Source organism: Equus caballus, chromosome 10 (genome assembly GCF_041296265.1).
Source record: "Equus caballus isolate H_3958 breed thoroughbred chromosome 10, TB-T2T, whole genome shotgun sequence".
Classification (NCBI taxonomy): domain Eukaryota; kingdom Metazoa; phylum Chordata; class Mammalia; order Perissodactyla; family Equidae; genus Equus; species Equus caballus.
The window spans coordinates 18,390,386-18,417,168 of record NC_091693.1 but is presented as its reverse complement, the minus strand read 5'-3'; the positions used below and the strand labels follow the sequence as shown (position 1 = coordinate 18,417,168).

Here is a 26,783-nt window from a genome sequence, read left to right as displayed (position 1 = left end):
TCCTTCTATTCTTAGTCTGATGAAAGTTTTTATCAAGAATGTGTGTTGAATTCTGCTAAATGATTTTTCTGCATGAGTTGACAAGTTTATGTGACTTTTCTACTTTAGTCTGGTGGTATGATGGATTACACTGATTGATTTTTGGATGTTGAGTCAGCCTTGCCCTCTTGGGAGAAATCCTATATGAATCGTGAATTACTTATTCTTTGTATATATTACTGGAAGCGATTTTTAAAAAAAAATTTAGTTGAAAATTTCTGCATTTGTGCTTGTAAACAATCTTGGTCTGTAGTTTTCTTTCTTGGTAGTGTCTTGTGTTATTAGTGTCAGGATAGTGCTGGTCTCAGAAAACGAGTTGAGACGTGATCACTCCTCTTCTCCATTCTGGAACAAAATGTATAGAATTGGTCTTATTTTTCCCTAAGGACTTGGTAGAATTCACTGATAAAATCAACCAGGTCTGGAGATTTCTTTTTCAGAAGGTATTAAAGTATGAATCCAATTTCTTTATTAGTTATAGGACTAGTCAGGCTATCTGTTTCATCTTGGGTGACATCTAGCAGTTTCTGTTTTTTGAGAAATTGGCCCATTTAATAGAAACTGTTGATTTTATGGACATGGTTGTTCTTAGAACTCCCTTATTATCTTCTAAACGTCTGTGGGTTCTGGTAATTTCTCCTCTTACATTCCTGATGTCGATAACTGTGTCTTTTCTTTCTCAATATTTCTTGATAGAGTTTTGTCAAGTTCATTTCTTTTCAAAGTACCAGCTTTTGTTTCATTGATTTCTCTATTGCTTTCTGTTTTCAATTTTACTGATTTCTGCTCTTATCTTTATTATTTCTTTCCATCTCCTCACTTTGGGTTTGCTTGGCCCTTCTTTTTCTACCTTCTTGGAGTAGAAGTTTAGATCACTGATTTGAGACTTTTCTTCATCTTTTTGTTCTTTCTTTCTTTTTTTAAAGAATGTCATCTTATTTTTAACTAATTAATTAATGTTTTGCTGTGGTAAGGACATTTAACATGAGATCTACCCTCTTAACAAATTAGTAAATGCACAATACAGTTTTGTTTTTTGTTCTAGGCACAATATTGTACAGCAAATCTCTAGAACTTATTCATCTCATGTAACTGAAACTTGACACCCATTGAACAGAAATGCGCCATTTCCTTTCCTCCCTTGATCTCTGGCAATTACCATTCTACGCTCTCTTTCTATGAGTTTGGCTATTTGAGATACCTCATATGAGTAGGATCATGCAGTATTTGTTCTTCTGTGTCTCGCATATATCACTTAGCTTAACGTCCTCCAGGTTCATTCACGTTGCAAATGGCAGGATTTCCTTCTTCTTTAAGGCTCAGTAATATTGCATTGTTTGTTTAGACCACATTTTCTTTAGCTACTCACTTGTGGTTGGGCATTTAGGTTGTTTCCATGCCTTGCCTATTGAGAATAATGCTGCATTGAACATGGGAGTGCCAACATCTCTTTGAGGTCATGATTTCACTTCTTTTGGATAAATAACCAGGAGTGGGAAAGCTGGATCATATAGTAGTTCTATTTTTAATTTTTGGAGGACCCTCCAAACTGTTTCCTTTAAGTGGCTGCACCAACTTACATGCCCACCAGCAGTGTACAAAGGTTCCAATTTCTCCATATCCTTGCACACAATTTATTGAAGAAATTATCATTTTCCCATTGTATATTCTTGACTCCTGTGTCATCATTTAATTGGCCTTAGATGCTCAGGCTTATTTCTGGGCTCTCTGTCCTGTTCCATTGATCCGATGTGTGTGTTTCCATGCCAATATCATACTAGTTTGATTACTATAGCTTTGTAATGTAGTTTGAAAGCAGGAAGTATGATACCTCCACCTTTGTTCTTCTTAGTCAAGATTGCTTTGCCTATTCAGGGTCTTTTGAGGTTTCAAAGAAATTTTAGAATTGTTTGTCCTATTTCTGTGAAAAATATCATTGGAATTTTGGTATGGATTGCATTGAATCTGTAGGTTGCTCTGGGCAGTTTGGGCATTTTAACAATATTAATTCTTCCAATCTGTGAGCATGGGATATGTTTCCATTTTCACTGCCTTGGTTGAATTTATTCCTAGGTATTTTCTTCTTTTAGAGAAACTGAAAAAGTGACTGCTCTCTTAATTTCTCTTTCTGATAGTTCATTGTTAGTGTATAGAAGCACAACTGATTTTTGTGTGTTGTTTTTATATCCTGCAAATGTCCTGAATTTGTTAATTAGTTCTAACAGTTTTTTTTGGTTGAGTTTCAGGGTTTTCTGTATTTAATATGACGTCATCTGCAAGGAGACAGTTTTACTTCTTCCTTTCCAGTTTGGATGCCTTTTCTTTCTTTTTCTCGTCTGATTTCCATGGCTACAGCTTCCAGCACTATGTGGAATAAAAGGGGTGAGATTGGGCATCTTTGTCTTCTTCCTGATCTTAGGGGAAACATTTCAGCTTTTCGCCATTGAATGTGATGTTAGCTGTGGGTTTGTCATATATGGCCTTTATTATGTCGAGCTAAATTCCATCTATACCCAATTTGTTGAGAGTTTTTATCATGAATTGATTTTGAATTTTGTCAATGCTTTTTCTGCATCTATTGAGATGAGCATACGATTTTTATCCTTCATTTTGTCGATGTGACATATCGCATTGGTTGATTTGTGGATGTTGAACCACACTTGTATTCCTGGAGTAAATCACATGATCATTGGGTATGATCATTTTAATGCACTGCTGAATTGGGTTTGCTAATATTTGTTGAGGAATTTTGCATCTATGTACAGCAGTGATATTAGCCTTTAATTTTCTTTTCTTGAAGTGCCCTTGTCTGGTTTTCATATCAGGATAATGCTGGCCTCATCAAATGAGTTTGGGAGTGTTCCCTACTCTTCAATTTTTTTAAAGAATTTGAGGAGGGCTGGTATTAATTCTCTTTAAATGTTTGGTAGAACCCATGAATGAGGCCATCTGGTCCTGGACTTTGTTTATTGGGAGATTTTTGATTATAGATTAAGCTCCTTACTAGTACTTAATGTGTTCAGATTATCTCTAGATTCATGATTCAATCTTAGTAGGTTGTATGCTTCTAGGAACTTATCAGTTTCTTCTAGGTTGTCCAGTTTGTTGGCATTTCACTGTTCACAGTAGTCTCTTACGATCCTTTGTAGTTCAGTGGTATCACTTGTAATGTTTCTTCCTTCATTTCTAATTTTACTGACTTGAATTCTCTTTTTTTTTTCCTGGTGAGTCTAGCTAAAGGTTTGTCTATTGTGTTTCTCTTTTCAAACAACCAGATTTTAGTTTCTTTGATCTTTTTTATTGGCCAAAACTTTTAGTCCATTTTTAATTTATCCACTCTGGTCTTTGTTATTTGCTTCCTTTTACTAACTGTGGGCTTAGTTGTTCTTGTTTCTCTAGTTTCTTGAGGAGCAAAGTTAGGTTGTTTAGTTGAGATCTTATTTCTTAATGTAGACCTTTATAGGTATACACTTCCTTCTTGGAACTGCTTTTGCTGCATCCAATAAGATTTGATATATTGGATTTCCAATTTTATTCATCTCTAGATTTTTTTTTATTTTTTTGATTTCTTCTTCTTCTTTTTTTTTTTTTTTTTTTTGTAAGGAAGATTGGCCCTGAGCTAACATCTGTTGCCAATCTTCCTTTTTTTTCTTTTTCTCCCCAAAGCCCCAGCACATAGTTGTATGTGCTGGTTGTAGGTCATTCTAGTTCTTCTATGTGGGACGCCTCCACAGCATGGCTTGATGAGCGGTGTGTAGGTCTGCACCCGAGATCCGAACTAGTGAACCTCCTGCTGCAGAAGTGGAGTGTGTGAACTTAACCACTCGGCCACAGGGCTGGCCCCCTGATTTCTTCTTTGACCCACAGAGTGCTCAGTAACATGTTGTTTAATCTCCACATATTTGTAAATTTTCTTGTTTTTCTTGTAGTTGATTTTAGTTTTATACCATTGTGTTCACAAAGGAGGCTTTATATGATTTAAATCTTGTTAAATTTATTATGACTTTAGGTGCCAGCCCCGTGGCCGAGTGGTTAAGTTCACAGGCTCCACTTCAGCAGCAGGGGGCTCACTGATTCGGATCCTGGGTGCAGACATGCCACCGTTTGCCAGGCCATGTTGAGGTGGCATTCCAGAGGCACTCACAACTACAACATACAGCTATGCACTGGGGGGCTTTGGGGAGAAGAAGAGGGAAGAAATAAAAAGATTGGTAACAGCTGTTAGCAGCTCAAGAGCCAATCTTAAAAAAAAAAAAAAAAAACGGAAACCAAAAGAAAGCAGGGCTAACTATACTTATATGGGCAAAACAGCCTTAAGACCGACTGTAATAAGAGACAAGGGAGGTCATAATATAACAATAATGTGGTCAATCCAACAAGATATAACATTTGTAAATATTTATGCACCCAATGCAGGAGAACCTAAATGTATAAAGCAAATATTGACACATCTGAAGGGAGAAATAGACAGTAGTACAATAATGATAGGGGATTTCAATATCTCATTTTCAACAATGGATATATCAACCAGACAGAAAATCAGCATGGAAATGTTGAAATTACAGTATATATTAGCCCAGAGGGACTTAACAGATATTGACAGAATATTGCATCCAAAAGCAGCAGAATGCACATTCTTCTCAAGTGCACCTGCAATGTTTTCCAGGATCGATCATATGTTAGGCCAAGACAGTGATTTAAATAGGGGAAAACTGGTGGGGAGAAACCCAAGTGCATCCACAGGATAATTGATCACTAAATTATGTTACAACTCTCGATAAGAAATACTGAACCAATTATATAATCAACATGGATGAAAGTCAAATAGAAAATACTGAGTGAAAATTTAAGTTGATGAATGCATTATACAGTAAGCCACTTATCTAAGTTTTAAAAGCCTCCATAAGTACCATATATTATTTATGGTCAAACACCACATAGCTAGAGAATAATTCTATTTTGGGAATCATATACATTAAGGTCAGAATATTAATAAATTGTGGAGGTACAAGCAATCGAGAGAGAAGCAGCCTTAACTGCTTCTTTATTTTATTAAAAAATTTTGACACAATTTTGGGTAATATATTATTTCTGTATCATTCTGTAGGTTTGAAATGTTAGAAACATTTTTTTAAGAGCTGGTATGCCACAAAGTGAATCAAGGGTCCCATAGTGATTCTTCACAGTCAGGTCCTCAAAGATGCAAGGATTTGACAATTCAAGGCTCCAGGATGAAATTCAGGTTTTATGCAATTATCTCTAGTCATGCACATATACAAGGACAGGAAACAAATATTAAGACTGATGTAAGATATAGAAGATTTTGAACACTATTCCCATGGGAACAACTCTCGAGGAAGATCTGCCATCTTCTCCTGGAATATTCTATCAAAGGCTTCAGCTTGGGCCACCGTGAAGTGATTTTTCCAGTCCCCAGTAATGCCTACAAACATGAAATAGAGACTCAGATCAGATCTGGGTGTAAGTCGCAGGTCCCCAACACATCTCCTCCAGTTGACACGGAAATTGTAGCCAATAGAGCAGAATGACCGATGGCTCAATGGTGGGCCTTTATACTGCCTGGAAATCATACCCATGACACTTCCACTGGCCTGGAAACAATTTTCTATATTCTCCTCTCTCCCAACAAATCCTCTATACAATTCATCAGCAAAACTGTGGCCATATCCTCTGATACATCCTGGATCTGGCCACTTCTCACCACCTCCATTTCTACCACCTTGGCCCAAGCCAACATCATGTCTCACATGGATTATTGTGTTAGATCTATGACTAGTCTCTCTGTTTTTGATCTTTCTCCTTTATAAGTTAAGCTCAGCATGGCAGCCATCTTGATTCCTTGAGAACCTAAGCCGGATCATGTCCCTTCCTGCTCAGGTTCTCCAAGGACTTCTGGTTTCACCCAGTGAGAGGGCTCATGGCTTCAGGTGATTTGTTCCCTGTCATTGTCTGACTGTCATCTCCTATGACCATCCACTTGCTCACTCTACTCCCTTACGGAGTCTTCTGATTCTGCCTCACACATTCCGCCCCCTCAGGCTGTGTGCATTTCCAGCCTTTTCTTCCTGGAAGGCTGTTCTCTCAGACACATCCATGTCTTCCTGGTTTGCTTCTTTGACATCTTTATTCCAACTCAACATCCAGTGAGGTTCTCTCCCACCACCCAGTTTAAAACTGTAAATCCCCTTCCTTGCTGTATTTTGTTTCATAACACTTATCACATATGATTTGCTCTATGTATTTCCTGTGCGTGTGTGTGGCAAGAATCTCCAATATATGTAACGTTTAGAAAGTCACATGCTTTTCTTTTTAAATTGCCAAAGACTGAGTGTTTCAGAGAGTCACAGACACATAGTTTGTACCAAACATTTGTTGAAAAGAAGACTAAAAGAATGAGGAATGTGCTATTATTATCTCCATTTTACTGATGAGGGAAAAAAGGATTTGGAGAGTTACACAGTCAGAAAGTGATGGATGTGGATTTGAAGCCAAAGATTTTATCACCAGAAGCCATACTATTAATGATATAATTATATTATTATTTCTATGTCATACACATTACTATTTATGTATTATATTAATATATTACAAAATTAATACATTAAATAAATATATGAGAATAATATACTGTATATAAATTAATACATAAAAAGGTAAATTACATATTCTTAACTTATATGCATAGAAGTGATATAACAGAATGACCAATAAATAATTGGTGCCCTAGAAACATCCACTGTTACTCTCATGCTCATCATTATCTTCATTATTAGGACAATTTTTATTATTATTGATTTCTTAGGCTCATGTATCCATTATACTCCTCTCAATTTGACAAGTTAGAAAGAGCTCTTGAGGCACCAGAATCCCTGTAAATTCAATATGGCGGCCCCCTATTAAATATCAGTCCAGATGAGAGAATCTAATGTTTCTATGAAGGGGCCTCAAGTTCTAAATCCTGCTCATCTTGGAAAACTTTTTTTTTTTAATGTTATGATAGATTACAACCTTGTGAGATTTCAGTTGTACATTTTTGTTAGTGATGTTGTGGGTACACCACTTCCCCCTCTGTGCCCTCCCCCCACCCCCCTTTTCCCTAGTAACCACCAATCAGATCTCCTTATCAATATACTAACTTCCACCTATGAGTGGAGTCATATAGAGATCGTCTTTCTCTGACTGGCTTATTTCGCTTAACATAATACCCTCGAGGTCCATCCACGTTGCTGTGAATGGGCCAATTTTGTCCTTTTTTATGGCTGAGTAGTATTCCATTGTGTATATATACCACATCTTCTTTATCCAATCATCAGTTTCTGGGCATGTAGGTTGGTTCCACATCTTGGCTATTGTAAATAATGCTGCGATGAACATAGGGGTGCAACGGACTCTTGATATCTCTGATTTCAGGTTCTTAGGATAGATACCCTGTAAAGGGATGGCTGGGTCATAGGGTATTTCTATTTTTAACTTTTTGAGAAATCTCCATACTGTTTTCCATAGTGGCTGTACCAGTTTGCATTCCCACCAACAGTGTATGAGGGTACCTTTTTCTCCACAACCTCTCCAACATTTGTCGCTCTTGGTTTTGGATGTTTTTGCCAATCTAACGGGTGTAAGGTGATATCTTAGTGTAGTTTTGATTTGCATTGGAAATCCTGGAAAACTTTTTGATGTTGCTTTCTGTTCATGTCTCTCCTTAGTCCTCGGCTCTTAGAAATCTCCCCAAACTCTTGTGTGTTCGTTTTCCGGGGCTGCTAACCAGGCACCACACACTGGGCAGCTTAACAACAGAAATGCATTTTCTCACAGTTCTGGAGGCCGGAAGTCAGAGGTCAAGGTTTTGACAGAGTCGGTTCCTTCTGAGGCTGCGAAGGAGAGAGCTGTTCCAGGCCTCTCTCCTCGGCTCATAAATGGCTGTCCTCCTTTATGTCTTCCCGTCCTCATTCCTCTGCGTGTGTCCATGTCCAAATTTCCTCTTCTTTTAAAGGCCTCAGTCATATTGGATTGTGGCCCACTCTAGTGACCTCATTTTAACTTAATTATTTCAGTAAAGACCCTGTCCCCAAATATACTCACCTTCTGAGTTGCTAGAGGTTAGTGCTTCACATATGGATTTTGGGGGGACACAATTCGGCCCGTAACATTTTGGATATGAAGACATCTTTAAACACATTCTGTGAGGCACCAAGGTATTAGCAATGGCGGAATGAGTCAAGTTTGCACAAAGCCCATTAGAGCTTGAGGTCATCCTTAAGACCTTCACTGTTCTAGTGTTAACAACTATACTTCAAAGATTCTGATATCCTGACATGCAAAAAAAAAGTCTCGCCTCTCCTTTCCTCAGTTGACTCATTCTGCATGTATTTCTTTGTTCAGGATAGTTCCCTGTGCTAAATCACCAGTGCGGTAACACCAACATGACCATCTCCAATCCTGTCCTCATTTCCCAGGGCAATCCCAGCTGGCAAGTTGGCAGGAGTAGTGAATTAGCCTGGTCAGTGTTTGTGTAATGGACATGCCCCGTGTCAAATTCTGAGGAGAGAGAATCTGAAGACCTCTCATAAGTCAGATGACCACGGCAGCCTAGTCAACGTCCTACCATTGCCTGAAGCCCACATCAATGCTGTGAAAAGAGACTTTGTGATAATGGCACCTGAGAACTTCTTTGGAGGATGAGCAATTAGACTTGATAAATTCAAACATTCCTTAGTCCCAACTGTTAGTGCTCTGCTGTTATCACCAGTATGTCCTCCACATATTCTGATATATTTTGAAGTCAGAGCATTTTCTTTTACCTTTTCTCAGTAGTATTCCATTCTTCTCATCTAAAAACTGACCACGCAGGAGGGAAAAATTGGACATGTTGTTTTCTTTCATGACCTGAAAGGAGCTATTCTTCAGGACGGAGTTCAGTTCTTCTGGTTCTAATTTCTTGCCCAGGAATTGGCTTATCATCTCTACGATGCTTCTTGTGTCCTAGGAGAAGTAAAAACAAGAGAGAGGATATGAAATAGAAAGAACATGCACAAGGAAGTAAGAATGAGGAAACAACAATGTGACGAGAAGGAGGAGAGGAGGGAGGAAGAGAAGAACAACGTGAGAAGCAGGAAGCGATTGATTGGTTGCAACTAGGAGGAAGGAAGGGAAAATGTAAAGAGGAAGGAGCACCAAGGGTAGAAAGATGCAGGATCCACATGGATTTCCCAGGATAATTGACTTCAGGATACCTTAAAACTAAATACAGGCCCGGTGATTTCTGAAGAGACTTGTAGAAAGGCTTCTAGACAATTATGATGAGGATTAATTGAAGAGAGGTTCAGGGAGAACTTGACAAAGATCAAAGAGATTGACTTCAAATCTTGGCTGTGCCATCAATTCTTACCATTTTATATAACTAACATTTGAATAACACACAGAGGTTCACAATATCATCTCAGTAATTAGTACTTGACTCATGATCCTTGGAGATTATTAAAAAATGTCTTATAAACAAAAAACTTTGCTTTGAGTCATAGACCGTCTTCTAAGAGATATAATGCTTGAAAATGTTTCTTTATCCCATGCGCCCTCTTAATGATCTAAGCAGAAGACACTCAACTGTAGAAATTCCTCCAATACAGGTTTATTTTGTAGCTTGAAAGCATAATTACTGGAGTGTAATGTACCTGAGGGAGTTAAACTTGTTACAGAAGCCTTCTCAGTGAAAATGAAATTCATGTGGAGGTCACAGGGGATTGGACAGAGTAGCCAGAAGAAGAGGATGGAAACTAATTCTTTCTCAGAAGCAAAAGCATGTGTTTACATCATCTTTTCTTTTCTCTGGGACAGCATTAATAGGTAAAGTTCTTCTTGCAATGGTTTAATCCCCCTTCCTGGTTTCGAGCATCATCTGACCGCTTCTCCTGCCCGTTACTGTTCAGTCTAGTACTTGGCCTGTCAGAATAACTACACAGACTGATTTCATGACTTAGTTTTCTTCTATCAGTAAATCTTGGGTGTCAGGCAGTTGGAGACATCTCTGTAAGGACACTTTTTTCACTAAACCCGTCTTCTTCTTCAGTGCCCTCCCACCACTAGGTTATCAGCGGCATCTTGTATCCTACCCCTCGAAACTTTAGAACCATTGCCAGTGTGAGCAAAAGCCATTGTATTTGTGAAAAAGCTCCTTTAAATGTTGTAAGATGAAACAAAGCAGAACATATGGAGAAGGAGAGCATTGAGCTTGGGCAGTGTCAACCAGAAGCAGGGCAATGAAGACAGGGAGCTTTTCTCACTCCTAATGACCCTTCACAAGGCTCAACTTTGACTGAGAAGGTGGAATAGAGACACAGAGGAAGGGAGGGAAGTTAGAGGAGTGGAGATGGTGGTGAGAGGTGTGTGCTAACCATAAGGACCACAGTTACCCGTTTCAGCTCTTCATAACTCAGTATCAGGAAGTTCTCCTTCCCTCTTATGGACATCCAGCCACGAGTGTGGTCGAACCAGGATCCATATGGCACTGCATATTGGGGAGGTAGAAAGAGGGGGTATTTACAAACTTGATGAAAGCAAGGGTACATCTATTATGTTCACTCTTTTGGGCACAGTTAACAGCACAATATCTGGCACATTTAGGTCCATCCTACCTATTTGCTGAATGAATGAGAGTAAAGATGGTTAAATATTATCCAACATCATGCATTTACCCTGTAACGAGCCTTGTTCCTTTGGAGCAGGCTGTGTACCAGTTTTCAAGGGTCTCTAAGAAGATCCTGTCTGGAGAGCCATGTGGCCTTAGGAATGGTGTTCTTCCTGCCACTAATCTGTTCGGTGTTTAGAATTTTTGTTTAATGGGTCTTTTCCAGAGCCCTTAAAGATATTTTTCTGTCTTCTTCCCTTCACGTTGCTATTGTAATTATTGTTTCTTTGGATATCATCTGTCTTTCTCCTGGTTTCAGATTTTATCTACTATTTGCTACTACAACTTTCCTAGAAACTAGGCAAAGATTAACTTGTAATAATTCTTTGTGAGGTTAGGTGTGGTTCTTTAAACTGAGATTACATCAATTCAGGAAATTTTCAGGCATGTTTCCTTGAAAATTTGTTTTCTCTATATTTTACATTATATTCTAGTGAGACAAGTCTTCTCACTCTATCCCCAGTAGACTAACCAGTTCAAAATTTTTAATGTCTGTCTCCCATACCTGAGCCTGTCTCAACTCTCATGTCCTGCAGGAAGTTAATTATGAACTGAGAGTTCTACTTAGTTATACTATCTTTCAAGAATGAGCATGAAAGAAAGACATTTTCAGACAAAATGCTGAGAAGATTTACCACTTTTGTTATGAGAGAGCTAGTCTAAGTTATACTTTATGAGTAAATAAAGTAAATTCAGGATAAAAGAAAAGCCAATGAGTCAAGGAGGAAATTAAAACAGAAATAAAAAAATACCACACAACAAAGAAAAATGGAAGCACAACATATCAAAACTTATGGGTTGCAGCAAAAGTAGTTTTAAGAGGAACTCTGATAGCTATAAACTTGTACATTAAGGCAAAAAGATCTCAGATAAAAAATTTAGCTTCACACCTCAGGAACAAGAATGAGAAGAACATCCCAAGCTCAAAGCTAGCAGAAGGAAGGAAATAACAAAGATCACAGCAAGAAAAAAGAACGAAATGGAGACAAGAAGCAATGGAACAGATGAACAAAATTAAGGGCTTGTTTTTTAAAAAGATAAAATTGAATAACCTTTATCTAGACTAAAAAAAAACAGAACAGTCTCACATAAATAAAAGATGACAGGAGAGTCATTGCATCTGTTGCCACAGAAATACAAAGGATCACAAAAGACTACTGTGATCAATTATATGCTAACAATTTGCATAACCTGGAAGAAATGGATAAATTCCTAGAAACATTCAACCAGCAAGACTGAATCACGAAGGAATAGAAAATCTGAATAGTGCAATAACTGGTAATGATATTGAATCAGAAATCAAAAATCTCCCAACAAAGAAAAGCCCAGGACCAGATGGTTTCCTTGTAAATTCTAGGAAATATGTTGAAAAGAATTAAAACCAATTCCCTTAAACTTCAATAAAATTGGAGAGGGTAGAACACTCCCAAACTCATTTTAGCAGGCCAACATTACCCTGTTTCCAAAGCCAGATAAGGACACTATAAGAAAAGAAGGCAGCAGACCAATATTCTGGATGAATATAGATGCAAAAATCCTCATCAAAATATCAGCAAGCTGAATTTAAGAGCACATTAATATGATCAGACACTATGGGATGCAAGGATGTTTTAATATATGCTAATCATTAATGTGATACACCACATTAACAGAACGAAGGATTAAAATCCTATGAGAATTGCAGTAGATACAGAAAAAGCATTTGACAAAATTCAACATTCTCATGATTAAAAACTCTCAATAAATCAGGTATAAAAGGAACGTTGCTCATCATAATAAAGGTCATATAGGAGAAGCCCATAGCTAATACTATACTCAATGGTGAAAATTTAAAAGAATTTCCTCTAAGATCAGGAGAAACGCAAGGATGTCCCCTCTCACCATTTCTATCCAATAGAGTTCTAGAAATCCCAGTCACAGCAATTAGGAAAGAAAAAATCCAAATCAGAAAGAAAGAAGCAAAATTAACTTTATTTTCAGCTGACATGATCTTATCTACAAAAAATCCTAAAGACTCTCTCCAAAACCTGGTAGAACTAATAATTGAATTTACTAAAGTTCTAATAACAAAATCAACTTACAGAAAACAGTTGTGTTTCTATTTGCTAACAATGAAACATATGAAAGAGAAATTAAGAAAACAATCTCATTTACAATAACATCAAAAGGAATAAAATACTTTGAAATAAATTTAACCAAGGGGGTGAAAAACTTACATGCTGAAAACTGTAAGACATTGGTGAAGGAAATCGAGAAGACACATTAATGGAAAGATATCCTGTGTTCTTGGGTTGAAAGTGTTAATATTGTGAAAATGTTCATTGTATCCAAAGTAATCTACAGATTCAATTCAATTCTTATCAAAATTGTAATGGTATCTTTTCAGAAGTAGAAAATTTCCTAAAATTTGTATGAAATCACCAAAGATCCCAAATAGACCAAGCAACCTTGAGAAAGAAGAACGAAGCTGGCGGCATCACACTCCCTGATTTGAAGGATTATTACAAAGCTACAGTAATCAAAACAGCATGGTACTGGAATCAAAACAGGCACATAGACCAGCAGAACAGAATAAAGAGCCCAGAAGTAAACCCACATATATATAGTCAACCAATTTTTGACAAGGGCACCCAGAACACACAATGGGAAAAGAATAGTTTCTTCAATAAATGTTGTTGGGAAAACTGGATATCCACATGAAAAAGAATGAAACTGGACCCCTACTTTACACCACTCACAAAAATTAACTTGTCATTGATCAAAGACTGAAATGTAAGACCCGAAACCATAAAACTCCTAGAAGAAAACATAAGGAAAAGACCCTTGACATTGGCTTGATAATGATTTCTTGGCTAAGACACCAAAAGCACAGGCAACAAAAGCTAAAATAAACAAGTGGGACTACGTTAAACTAAAAAGCTTCTGCACAACAATGGAAACCATCAGTAATTTGAAAAGACAACCTACAGAATGGTAAAAATAGTTGCAAACCGTACATCTGATAAGAAGTTAATCTCCAAAATATAAAGAACTAATACAACTCAATAGCAAAGTCAAATAGCCCAATTAAAAAAGGGCAAGGACCTGAATAGATGTTCTTCCAAAGAAGACACACAAATGGCTTGTAGGTATAGAAAAAGGTGCTCAATGTCACTAATTATCAAGGAAAGGCAAATCAAAGCCACAGTGAGATTTCACAGCACACTTGTTAAGATGGCTGTTATCAAAAAGACAATAAATAAACATTGTTGAGGATGTGGAGAAATGAGAATCCTTTATACCCTGGTGGTGGGAGTGTAAGTTGGTACAACCATTAGGAAAATAGTATGAGGGTTCCTCAAAAGTTTGAAAATAGAACTACCATTGATCCCGCAATCCCACTCCTGGGTATATATCTGAAGGGTTGAAATCAGTGTCTTGAAGATACATCTGCACATCTATGTTCATTTCAGCATTATTTACGATAATTAACATATGTAAACAAATTAAATGTACTGCGATGGATGAATGGATCATGATTATGACATATATATGTATAGGAATACTATTCAGATATAAAAATAAACAATAAAAATAATAAAAATAAAAATGATTTGTGACAACATGGATGAACTGGGGGGCATGATGCTACTTGAAATAAGTCAGACAGAGAAAGACAAACACTATATGGTATCACTTAAATGCATAATACAAAACAAACAGATTTCCTAGAAACAGAGAATAGAACAGTGGTTGCCAGGAGATGTGGGGAGACGGAAATGGAGAGAGAAAGGTGCAAGGCTACCAATTTTCAGTTATAAGAAGAAGAATTTCTGATGGTTCCATGTGTAGTATGGTAACTATACTTAACTTGGTATTATGTCCTTGTAAGTTGCTGAGAGTACATTTAAGTAGTCTCACCACACAAAGATTTAACTATGTGAGGTGATGGATGTGTTAATTATCTTATTCTTGATAATCATTACACCATACATAGGTATATCAAATAACAACTTTTAAATTCATACAGTTATATTTCTCAATTATTTCTCAATGGAGTTAAAATATGACATTTTATTTGTTTATTTATTTTTTGATGAGGAAGATTGGCCCTGAGCTAACATGTATTACCAATCTTCCTCTTTCTGCTTAGGGAAGATTGTCACTGGGCTAACATCTGTGCCAATCTTCCTCTATTTTGTATGCAGGACACTGCCCCAGCATGGCGTGATGGGCAATGTGTAGGTCCGTGCCTGGGATCTGAACCTTTGAATACCCGGCTGCCAAAGTGGAGTGTGTGAAGTTAACCACTATGCCACCAGGCCGGCCCCAAAATATAACATTTTAAAATAATTGTCTTTAAAATTAAGAACAAGGTAGGTGTTACCCCTATCATCACTTCTATTCAGCATTGTCCCAGAGCCCTGGCCAATGAGATAAGAGAGGAAAAAATAAAGACAACATATGTGTATTAGTAATGAGGATAATAGTAATTACTTAAAGGTTATATTTATACTTCATGGAAACTCAAAGAGAACCTGCATTCAGACTGGCAAATATTGAATCAATACTCAAAATCAGTTTCATCCCCAAATCAGGCACAAACAACCGGAAAATGTAATTTTAAGATGTCATTAATGTGGAAGAAATGAAATACATCTCAAAAAGAGTTCCAAGTTCCTTAAAGAAAAATGTTATAAAAGACCAGTAAGTCATTCAAAGACCTTTAGATAAAAGGAGGGATAAACAATGTCTATAAATGAAGAGATAAACAAAGAAAATATGCCAATTCTCCACTAATTATTCTGTACAATTCCTATAATGACAATCACAAAAATAACGACAATAACAAGAGTCACTGAGGATACGGAGTCACAGGAACGCTCATAGGCTCTTTCTGGGAGTATAAGTTGACACAACCACTCTGGAAAATGGTTTGATATTATTTTTTAAATTGAAAATTCATATTTGCTATGCCTTAGCAGTTCTGCACTCAGGTGTATAAACCACAAAGAAAGTCACGCACATGTGTGCCGGAGAAGCATTATTCTGATCAGACTTAAAGCTGAAACACCTCATTTAATTTCTAACTTTGGACATCCAAAGGCTTAGGGGAAGAATTGACCAACTAATGGCGTCGGCGATGCTTGCAAACAGCAATTATGGTTCATTCATTTTGATTGTCCCCTTGGCTAAGCCTAATCTAGCAGTAATCATGATGCTTTGACAGATAGGACCCAGAGGAGAGGAGAGGACCACACAGGCAATGAGAACATGCGTGGGGTCTTTTGCATGGAAATTCTAGGGTTCAAGGTTCCCAGAGCATGGGTGATGAAAGGGTTGCAAGCTCTAGGAATCCAATAGACTTTACCTTGCTGGGAAGGCAATGTGTCCAGAGCAGGGGACCCCCTAACGCTTGGTTAATGTGTATGATCCAGAGCTCTGCTCTAAGATTCGGGGTCCAGAGCAGGGTCTCCTGTTGCTTGGGTCTAAGGACAATATTTCCTGGGACTTAAATTCCCAGACTTTCTTCATTGGTATGGGGAAAGGTTTGGACTGGCCTTCTACAGGGCTGCAGAAAAGTCAGGATATAGATATTAGTTGATAACAAAAAAGATTTCAGTGTTGGTGGTTCTTGACTGGATAAGATGAGGCCTCTGTGTGAGTGTTAAGGGACAGAAAGCAAGATATTGAGGCAGTGGTGAGGTTTACAGGATATATCTTCATCACCCGCCAATATTGATTGGACTTTCCTGGATTCCTGTGACAGTGGAAGCACAATTCAGACTACTCTATGCACCAAATGGCAGGATCTAATGTAACATCGATGAGGGAGTTGTTTTCTTCATGTCCGGGCTTCCACCACAGGATTTCACTCTTGCCCTTTTTTCTGAAAGAGTAAACCGAAGGAAAGTAGGGCAGAGGACTGAAGAGTTCAGCCAGGATCAGCTCAACGAGAGCTACAACTGCCGGTCTTTGCACTGCCAGTTGGACTTTATGGTGCGGGCAAACAATTCGGGAAATGTGAATCGTTCAATGTCTAACAGATGATTGCAACATAGCCCAAAGGGTCAAAGAGCATGAGGTGTGGACACCAACAACGAGTCTGTTACATGAATCCAGGTGAAAAGTAACAGTGGCTCTGATTAATACAGCACCAATGGAAGGGGTGGCAAATAAACATTCCTTATTTGGCAAAGGTGTATTAGCTGCTATTATGTGGCGAGCACCGCTCTAGAACCTGATGCCAAGAAGGAACAACTCCAAAAGCTTACATTTTAGTTGGGAGACGCATGCAAAAAAACTAAATAGAATACATACTCATTGATGATGAATGCTAAGAACAAAAAGAGAGAAGATAATAGAGACGGGGAGGATGCTCTGATGTATAGTATTGAAAAGGAAGACTGCCACAAATACAGAGACATTTCAGCAGAGACTCGAAGGAGGAAATAATCAAGGTTGTGGGACTTGGATAATAAATAGATAAAGGAAAGTGGTGAGGGGCATGGGGGAGTGGGAAATGTGTTCAGTTTTGAAGACACTGAACTGGAGGTCTCCATGGCTCTCTCCAGTGAAGAGGTCTATGGGCTGTTAGAGAAACACAGCTCAAGCTAAGGAGCTATATCACAGCTATGATAAGACACTCATCATATAGTCTAGAGAAAAACTGCAAAATTTGAAGCATCCGAGAATGTCTAGAAGTTCTGCATAATTAAAAGTATAGAGATCCTAGAGCAATGCATGCATATCTTTTTTTGTTTTGCCCTGAGCTATCATCTGTGCCAACCTTCCTCTATTTTGTATGTGGTCAGCACTGTAGCGTGGCTGTCAATGAGTGGTGTAATTCTGCGCCTGGAACTGAACTCGGGCTGCTAAATCATAGTTCTCAGAACTTAACTACTAGGCCATTGGGCCGACCCCAATGCATACATTTTTGAGACAGATAGGACAAGAGGGTTAAGGGAGTTTTAGACAGATGCATCTAAAATGTGGTGTAAAGTCAGCATCGTGTTGGCCAGGAAGCCAATGAAAAGCTGTGTTCCAGAACATCACAGGGGCCAGCCCGGTGCCACAGCAGTTAAGTTCATGTGCTCCACTTTGGTGCCCCAGGGTTTGCCGGTTTGGGTCCTGGGCGAGGACCTACTCACCGCTTATTAAGCCAAGCTGTAGCAAGTGTCCCACATATAAAATAGAGGAAGATGGGCACAGGTGTTAGCTCAGGACCAATCCTCCTGAGCAAAAAGAGGAAGATTAGTGCTGGTTGTTAGCTCAGGGCCAATCTTCCTCAAAAACAAAACAAAACAAAAAACAGAAAGTCACAAATTGGGAGAGAAGAGAAGAATATGAGTCCTCCCTGTTAGCATTAGACAGGCCCTGGAGACTGAGAAGATGGCTAGCATGGTTGATGACGGGGCAAGCTGAGAGACGGGCTGGGGTTTTGCTGCTGTGCAGGAGAGAGTGTGGAATTTGAAAACTTGGGATCCAATGGTGATGGAGCCTTATAGCCCTAGGATGCTGAGGTGTAGAGATCTCAGGTCGGGTGTAAAATGAGGTCTGTTAAAGGCCTCTGACAATGCCCCAGCTTCCGTATTTTACATTCACTCACCATTTCCTTTGATGAACCATCCAAAATATTCCTCCATTGACTGTGGTTTCTTAGCAAAAGCTGAAGCCCCAAAGAAAAAATAACCAGACGTGAGAACATCTCTGGGATTTCTGATGAGATAAATCACCTGAAAGAGAAAAACGGAATAGCAAAAAATTAATACAGCCATTTCCCATCCTTCTTGATCTTCATAACAATGGAGAAATATCAATTCTTAGAAAATCCCTAAGTATCAATGCATTCCTTTAACAAGTTGGTTACTGCATTCATTAACCAACTGTAGATTTTTAATTTCCTATGAACCAGTCACTGGAGTAATGCTAAGAATATAAAAGCGGAAGAGGAAAGCATTGTCGTTTCTCTGTTGGATATCATAGTCTACTCAGAATGGGAAGCAACTAAAGGTTTTAAAAGGTGAGTGCTATTATATTTCTGGAGTATGATTGTAAGATCACTCCTAGGGGACGGATTAATAAACTGAGCTGCATTCATAGATACATAGGAGATGGATTAATAAACTGAGCTACATTCATAGATACACAGGAGATGGATGAATAAACTGAGCTACATTCATAGATACATAGGAGATGGATTAATAAACTGAGCTACATTCATAGATACATAGGAGATGGATGAATAAACTGAGCTACATTCATAGATACATAGGAGATGGATTAATAAACTGAGCTACATTCATAGATACATAGGAGATGGATTAATAAACTGAGCTACATTCATAGATACACAGGAGATGGATGAATAAACTGAGCTATATTCATAGATACATAGGAGATGGATTAATAAACTGAGCTACATTCATAGATACACAGGAGATGGATGAATAAACTGAGCTACATTCATAGATACATAGGAGATGGATTAATAAACTGAGCTATATTCATAGATACATAGGAGATGGATGAATAAACTGAGCTATATTCATAGATACATAGGAGATGGATGAATAAACTGAGCTATATTCATAGATACATAGGAGACGGATTAATAAACTGAGCTACATTTGTAGATACACAGGAGATGGATGAATAAACTGAGCTATATTCATAGATACACAGGAGATGGATTAATAAACTGAGCTACATTCATAGATACACAGGAGATGGATGAATAAACTGAGCTACATTCATAGATACATAGGAGATGGATTAATAAACTGAGCTACATTCATAGATACACAGGAGATGGATGAATAAACTGAGCTACATTCATAGATACACAGGAGATGGATGAATAAACTGAGCTATATTCATAGATACACAGCAGGCCTTCTTAGGGTATAAGTCTATTTTTATGAAATACAAGAACTAGCAAAACTCATCTATAGAGTTAGAAGTCAGGCGAGCGGTCACTTCTGTGGGTGGGCATTGACTGGAGAGGCGCATGAGGGAATTTTCTCGGGGAGTGGAAATGTTCTAAATCTGGATCTGGAAGGTAGTTACCTGCTTAGCAGATATTTGGTCCCGTGCAAAGCTTCCATAAGACATGGGGTCCACAACAAACTGCTTGATATTTGGTCATATCTGATCCTGTTCAAAATGTCCATGGAGACATTGGGTCCCCACACCCAAAGGTCCTTGATATTTGGTCTATGCCCAAAACATTGGGCAGAGACCGAATATGCTCATGGATGTCTTGGACAGGAATAAATGGCAAGCACTTTGGGCATGGACTAAATGTCTTATGGACCAAATATTTTATGCACATTTTTGACAAGAACAAATGTCCTGCAAGGAGTTAACCCAGTTGTGTACACATGTAAAGATGAACAAGCTAACACTTACAATTAGTGCACAGACATGGACACACACATGGAAGAGCACATGGCATTTGAACATCTGACTTACACTCTGGATTCTTCACCAACTTTCTTAGTGACATTGTTCTGGGCCCCAGGTCTCTCTAGGCCTCAGTTTCCCCATGCAGGGATTTGACAAACACCCATACGACACAGATAAATGAGTGTATTATAAACAAGCTTGGGAAGTGATGGGTTAAAAAACAAACTTCACTGTGCTGCAACACATTGGGAAATTTGCAAGAAAGGAAACAATTATTCTAAGCTTCACAATCTAATTTAGGCATAAAACTTAAAAAAAAAAATCTCAAACCAATGAGCAGCTTCCAGGAACATCTGTTTCTAAAAACAGTCTGAGATATGCTAGATCCTGGGTGTACATGGTCCCTCCTGGGCACCATCTGTCGGCACCATGAGAGGTTCGTGTGGCTGCCGAGCTCAATAGTTAGTTGTATATGGGGAGACATAGTGGTTAGAAAAACCAGACACGGTGCCAGAACAATCTCCCTGGATTTAGGCATTGATTTATGAATGGGCTGCTTCCCACCTGGGCAACTCGATGTCTGGTGCTTCTACCCAAGTGGTGGAAGGCATTTACTTAATGAAGATTGGCTAATTATTTTTAGAGCCACAGAGTGGGGTTATCTTGTGTACAACACAGTTATAAATTAAGGTTGGGTGTAAAACGTGGTTTTCTAAGATTCTGGCATTATCATTTCACTTTGCCTCTGGTTTAAATCTGGGTGGTATAACCTGCGGAGGGGTCTATACCCTTGTACTCAAGTATGGACCCTGGAACACCCAATGCAGGATCTCAGGCCCACCCCAGATCTACTGAATGAGGCTGCATTTCAACGAAATCTCCAGGGGATTCCCAGGTACATTAGTGTTTGGAAAGCATTCATCAAACTTATCTTGACCATTGAACACTGACCTTGGCCTTGGAGTTGAAGAGAGACTTTGGGATGAGCTGGATGGGGAGGTGGGAGGTGATGAGGCGGGGGCCTTCCTTATCCTTAAGTAAATTATACCCATACTCAACTTCTACCCAGGGTGAGCGTTTCAAAATGGGCACAGATTGTATCCACTTGGGATCCCCCTTGGAGTAAACCAGGCAGACAATTTCAATCAACCAGTTTGTTCCTGGATAAAGAAGGAAAAATGATGGTCACTCATTTTAACCTGACTTTTCAAAAAATTGTGATAAAACATACACAACATAAAGTGCACCATCTTAACCATTTTCAAGTGCACAGTTCAGCAGTGTGAAGTAAATTCCCGTTGTGGTGCAACCATCTTGAAGAACTGAAACTCTGTCCCCACTCAGCAACAGCTCTCCAGTTTCCCCTCCCTCCAGTCCTTGGCTACCACCATTCTACTTTCTAATTTGATAAGTTGATTTCTCTGGACACCTCACTGAAGTGAAATCATGCCATATTTGTCCTTCTGTGCCTTGCTTATTTCACTCATCACAATGTCCTCACAGTTCACCACGTTGTAGCGTGTGTCAGGACTTCATTTTTAAGGCTGAAAAATATTCCATTATGTGTATATACTACATGTTGTTTATCCATTCATCTGTCAGTGGTGTTTCGGTTGCTTCTAAATTTTGGCTATTTGCTTAAATCCTTTTAACCTACTCCCACTGCCCTTGACTTTTCACCACCAGGACACTTCCAATGTCTTCAGCCTCAGTGCTTGCCCCATTTTCAGTCCCTCACCCCATCTCCCCTCATATAATGTGATCCACATCCTTTCAGCCCCTTGAATTTTCCAGGCTCTTTTCCACTTCCTGACCATTGTCCATGCTGATATCTTTACCTGAAAATACCCCTTTTCACTAAATAGTTTCACATTCATTGTTTCATCTCAATTTAGATGCTTTTTCTTCTGCTTTTTTTTTGGCGGTGACAGTTGCTTTATTAGTCCGTCCCCAGTTTTATTGAGGTATAACTCGCAAAGAAAAACTGTGTATACATTGTGAAATGATGACTACAATCAAGCTAATTAACGTATCTATTATCTCATAATTACATTTTTTTTTTCCTATTTCTTCACTTGTCATCCTCCTCCACTCCTCTGTACAAACACCAGACTTTGCCTTAGGAGTCTCTCCGGTTGGTTCCCCTGATACCTGAGATTACCCTTCTGGACACTCATCTTACTGTGTAACTGCCTGGAGGAAGCCTTTTGTCTGAATGTAAATGGCGTCAGGGCCCAGCTCTATTCCCCCAGAGCATCACTCATTGTCTGACATACGAAAATCACTCCACTGGTCTACTGAGTGAATGAGGCACATGGCCAGACCCTGCCCCAGCATCTGATCCAGCTTCCTTACCTGATTTGGGGTAAGTCAGTATCAAGACATCTTCATCCTTCAACGCAAAACTCTCCCGTGCTTCTCTCAGGACTTCTGGTTTGTAACCCATGGAAGGGAAAGGTATCCCTTCAAACCACACATACCCATCTGACATTGTGATGAGCTCTTTGTTCCAGGTGTTCGAGTTTCAGCTGTAGCCGCTGTTGGAGGTTGTGGCAGCTTCTGGGAGACCAGCTTTTACACAAAGCTGAAACAATTCTTAATCTCTCCCAGTTTATTGAGGAGGTGCCTGCTGATAAAGAAAAGTGGATCTTGATAGAGAGTCCAAAGGTCGATCGTATTGAGCAACCATGAAGTTATTCCAAGACATTCTGGGGTAATCTGAGCTTGAATTCATGAAAGGGCACCAGGAATTCAATAACAAGCCCAATCATGTAGAAATGCGGGCAAATTTTAAAAACATTTTTCATAAGCTTTAATTTTTAGAACAGTTTTAGAATTTTAGAGAAATTGCAAAGACAGTAGAGAGAGTTCCCATAGTCCCTATTTATCAGGATTTCCTTCGTTTTTCCCTAATGTCCTTTCTTCGTGCCAGGATCCCATCCAGAGGCCACATCACACTGAGTCGTCATGTCTCCTCAGGCTCCTCTTGGCTGAGACAGTTTCTCAGACTTTCTTTGTTTTTCATGACGTTAACAGTTTCTAGGAGCACTGGTCAGGTATTTCAGCGAAGTTTCTCTTTTGGGGTTTGATGGGGTTTTTCTCATGATTAGACTGGGCTTATGGGTTTTGAGGAGGAAGATCATGGAAATAAAACACCATTTTCAGCACAACATTTCAGGGGTACTTGCAGTCCACGTGACTATCACTGTTGATGTTGACCTTGATCACGTGGCTGAGGCAACATTTGTCAGATTTCTCTACTGTGTGTTTACTGTCCCCCCTTTCTATGTGGGCATATTTGCAACATGAACTCTGGGTCTTTTTATTTTGTTTTATTACTTTTATCATTATTTTTATTGTGGTAACATTGGTTTATAATATCATATAAATTTCAGGTGTACATCATCATGTAATTTGATTTGTGTGTAGATTACCACACTTTCACCACCCAAAGACTCAGTAGAATCCATTACCACACACATGTGCCCTGTCACCCCTTTTGCTCTCCTCGCTCTCCCCTTTCCCTCTGATAACCACCAAACCAATGTTTGTTTCTATGTGTTTGTTGTCGTTGTTTTTATCTTCTACTTACGAATGAGCTCATATGGTATTTGACTTTCTCCCTCTGACCTATTTCACTTAGCATAACACCCTCGAGTCCCATCCATGTTGCCGCAAATGGCTGGATTTCATCATTTCTTATGGCTGAGTAGTATTCCATCGTGTATATATACCACACCTTCTTTATCCATTTGTCCCTCGATGGGCACCTAGGATGCTTCCAAGTCTTGGCTATTGTGAATAATGCTGTGATGAACCAGGGGTCGGGGGCGGGGGGGGCGAGGGAATGTATCTTTATGCATTTGTGTTTTCAAGTTCTTTGGATAAATACCCAGCAGTAGAATAGCTGGATCATATGATAGATCTACTCTTAATTTTTTGAGGAATCTCCGTACTATTTTCCATAATGGCTGCACCACTTTGCTCTCCCACCAGCAGTGTATGAGTGTTCCCTTCTTTCCACATCCTCTCCAACACTTGTTGCTCCCTTAATTATAGCCATTCTGACTGGAGTGAGATGATTATCTCATTGTAGTTTTGATTTGCATTTCCCTGATCGTTAATGATGTTGAACATCTTTTCATGTGCCTGTTGGCCATCTGTCTTCTTTGGAGAAATCTGCTCAGACCTCTTGCCCATTTTTTAATGGGGTTCTTAGTTTTTTTGTTGTTGAGATGTATGAGTTCTTTGTAATTTTGGATATTAGCCCCTTATCAGATATATGGTTTGCAAATATCTTCTCCCAATTGTTAGGTTGTCTTTTCATATTGTTGATGGTTTCCTTTGCTGTCAGAAGATTTTTGGTTTGATGTAGTCCCATTTGTTTATTTTTTCTATTGTTTCCCTTGCCCTGTCATAGATGGTACTTGAAAATATGCTGCTAAGACCAATGTTGAAGAGTGTACTGCCTATGTTTTCTTCTAGAAGTATAATGGCTTCAGGTCTTACATTCAAGTCTTACATTCAATCCATTTTGAGTTAATTTTTGTGTATGGTGTAAGATAATGGTCTACTTTCATTCTTTCGCATGTGGCTGTCTAGTTTTCCCAACACCATTTATTGAAGAGACTTTCCTTTCTCCATTGTATGCTCTTGGCTCCCTTGTCAAAAATTAGCTGTCTGTAGATGTGTAGGTTTATTTCTGGGCTCTTGATTCTGTTCCGTTGATCTGTGTGTCTGTTTTTGTGCCAGTACCATGCTGTTATGGTTACTATGGCTTTGTAGTATATTTTGAAATCTGGGAGTGTGATACCTCCAGCTGTGTTTTTTTCTCAGGATTCCTTTGGTTATTCGGGGTCTTTTGTTGTTCCATATAAATTTTAGGGTTCTTTGTTCTATTTCTGTGAAAATTGTTGTGGGAACTTTGATAGGGATTGCGTTGAATATGTAGATTGCTTTAGGAAGTATGGACATTTTAACTATGTTAATTCTTCCAATCCAAGAGCACCGAACATCTTTCCATTTTTTTGTCTTCCTCAATTTCATTCAACAATGTTTTATAGTTTTCAGTGTACAGATATTTCACTTCTTTGATTAAGTTTATCCCTAGATATTTTATTCTTTTGCTGCAATTGTAAATGGCATTGTATTCTTAATTTTTCTTTCTGCTAAATCATTGTTAGCGTATAGAAACACAACTGATTTTTGTATGTTGATTTTGTATCCTGCATCTTGACCATATTCATTCATAATTTCTAAAACATTTTTTGGTGAATTCTTTAGGATTTTCTATTATATAATATCATGTCACCTGGAAATAGTGACAGTTTCCCTTCTTCCTTTACAATTTGGATCCCTCTTATTTCTTTTTCTTGCCTGATTGCTCTGGCTAAGACTTCAAATACTATGTTAAATAAGAGTGGTGAAAGTGGGCATCCTTGTCTGGTTACTGTTCTTAGAGGGATACCTTTCAGTTTTTCTCCATTAAGAATGATATTAGCTGTGGGTTTGTCATATATGTTGAGGTATTTTCCTTCTATACTCATTTTATTTAGAGTTTTTATCATAAATGGATGCTGTATCTTGTCAAATGCTTTCTCTGCATCAGTTGAAATGATCATGTGATTCTTATTCTTCATTTTGTTAATGTGGTGTATCATGTTGATTGATTTGTGGATGTTGAACCATCCCTGCATCCCTGGAATAAGTCCCACTTGTTCATGCTGTATGATCTTAATGTATTGTTGTATTCGATTTGCGAGTATTTTGTTCAGGATTTTTGCATTGATGTTCATCAGTTATATTGGCCTGTAATTTTCTTTTTTTGTGGTGTCCTTGTCTGGTTTTGGTATCAGGGTAATGTTGGCCTAATAGACTGAGTTAGGAAGCTTCCCCTCCTCTTCAATTTTTTGGAAAAGTTTGAGAAGGATAGGTATTAACTCTGAATCTTTGTTAGAATTCACCAAGGAAGCCATCAGGTCCTGGACTTTCAGTTTTTGGGAGGTTTTCGATTTCTGTTATGATTTCTTTACTGGTGATTGGCCTATTCCATTTCTCTATTTCTTCTTGACTCAGTTTTAGAAGGTTGTATGATTCTAAGAGTTTGTCCATTTCTTCTAGATTATCCAATTTGTTGGCGTATAGCTTATCATCGTATTCTCTTATTATCTTTTGTATTTCTGAGATGTCCATTGGAATTTCTCCTCTTTCATTTCTGATTTTATTTACTTGAGCCTTTTCTCTTTTTTTCTTGGTGAGTGTAGCTAGAGGTTTGTCAATTTTGTTTATCTTTGCAAAGAACCAGCTCTTGCTTTCTTGTATTTTTTCTATTGTTGTTTTAGTCTCTATTTCATTGATTTCTGCTCTGATTTTCCTTCCTTCTACTGATTTTGGGCTTTGTTTGTTCTTCTCTTCAGTTCCTTTAGCTGCACTGTTAGACCGTTTGTTTGGGATTTTTCTTGTTTGTTGAGTTAGGCCTGAGTTAGTATAAACTTGCCTCAGACCACTTTTGCTGAAACCCATGGATTTTGGCATGTTGTACTTTCATTTTCTTTTGTCTCCAGGTATCTTTTGCTTTCTCCTTGATTTGTTCATTGATCCAATTGTTGTTCAGTAGCATTCCGTTTAATCTTCACATATTTGTGGTTTTCTGATT

The 26,783-nt window shown here is 38.5% G+C and overlaps 1 protein-coding gene across 1 annotated transcript; it reads right to left on the bottom strand.

Annotated features, from left to right (window-relative positions):
* Positions 1–4,425: 4,425 nt before the first annotated feature.
* On the bottom strand, positions 4,426–22,759 carry LOC100050329 (sulfotransferase 2A1). Its single transcript, XM_001487910.5, has 6 exons — positions 22,484–22,759; positions 21,080–21,288; positions 18,330–18,456; positions 10,467–10,561; positions 8,859–9,039; positions 4,426–5,482 (listed from the first exon to the last, which is right to left on the bottom strand). The coding sequence occupies exons 1-6, from the start codon at positions 22,617–22,619 to the stop codon at positions 5,370–5,372; spliced, it is 861 nt and encodes a 286-aa protein (XP_001487960.3). The 5' UTR covers positions 22,620–22,759; the 3' UTR covers positions 4,426–5,369.
* Positions 22,760–26,783: the final 4,024 nt, after the last annotated feature.

What these genes read in the sequence shown, in the direction of transcription:
- LOC100050329 (XM_001487910.5), bottom strand. Translation starts at nt 22,619, where the DNA reads ATGTCAGATGGGTATGTGTGGTTTGAAGGGATACCTTTCCCTTCCATG. An exon ending in GTTATGAAGAGCTGAAACGG is followed by an intron (nt 9,040 to 10,466) that starts GTAACTGTGGTC and finishes TACTTCTCCTAG; the next exon opens with GACACAAGAAGCATCGTAGA. An exon ending in TGGAATACTACTGAGAAAAG is followed by an intron (nt 5,483 to 8,858) that starts GTAAAAGAAAAT and finishes TCATGTTTGTAG; the next exon opens with GCATTACTGGGGACTGGAAA.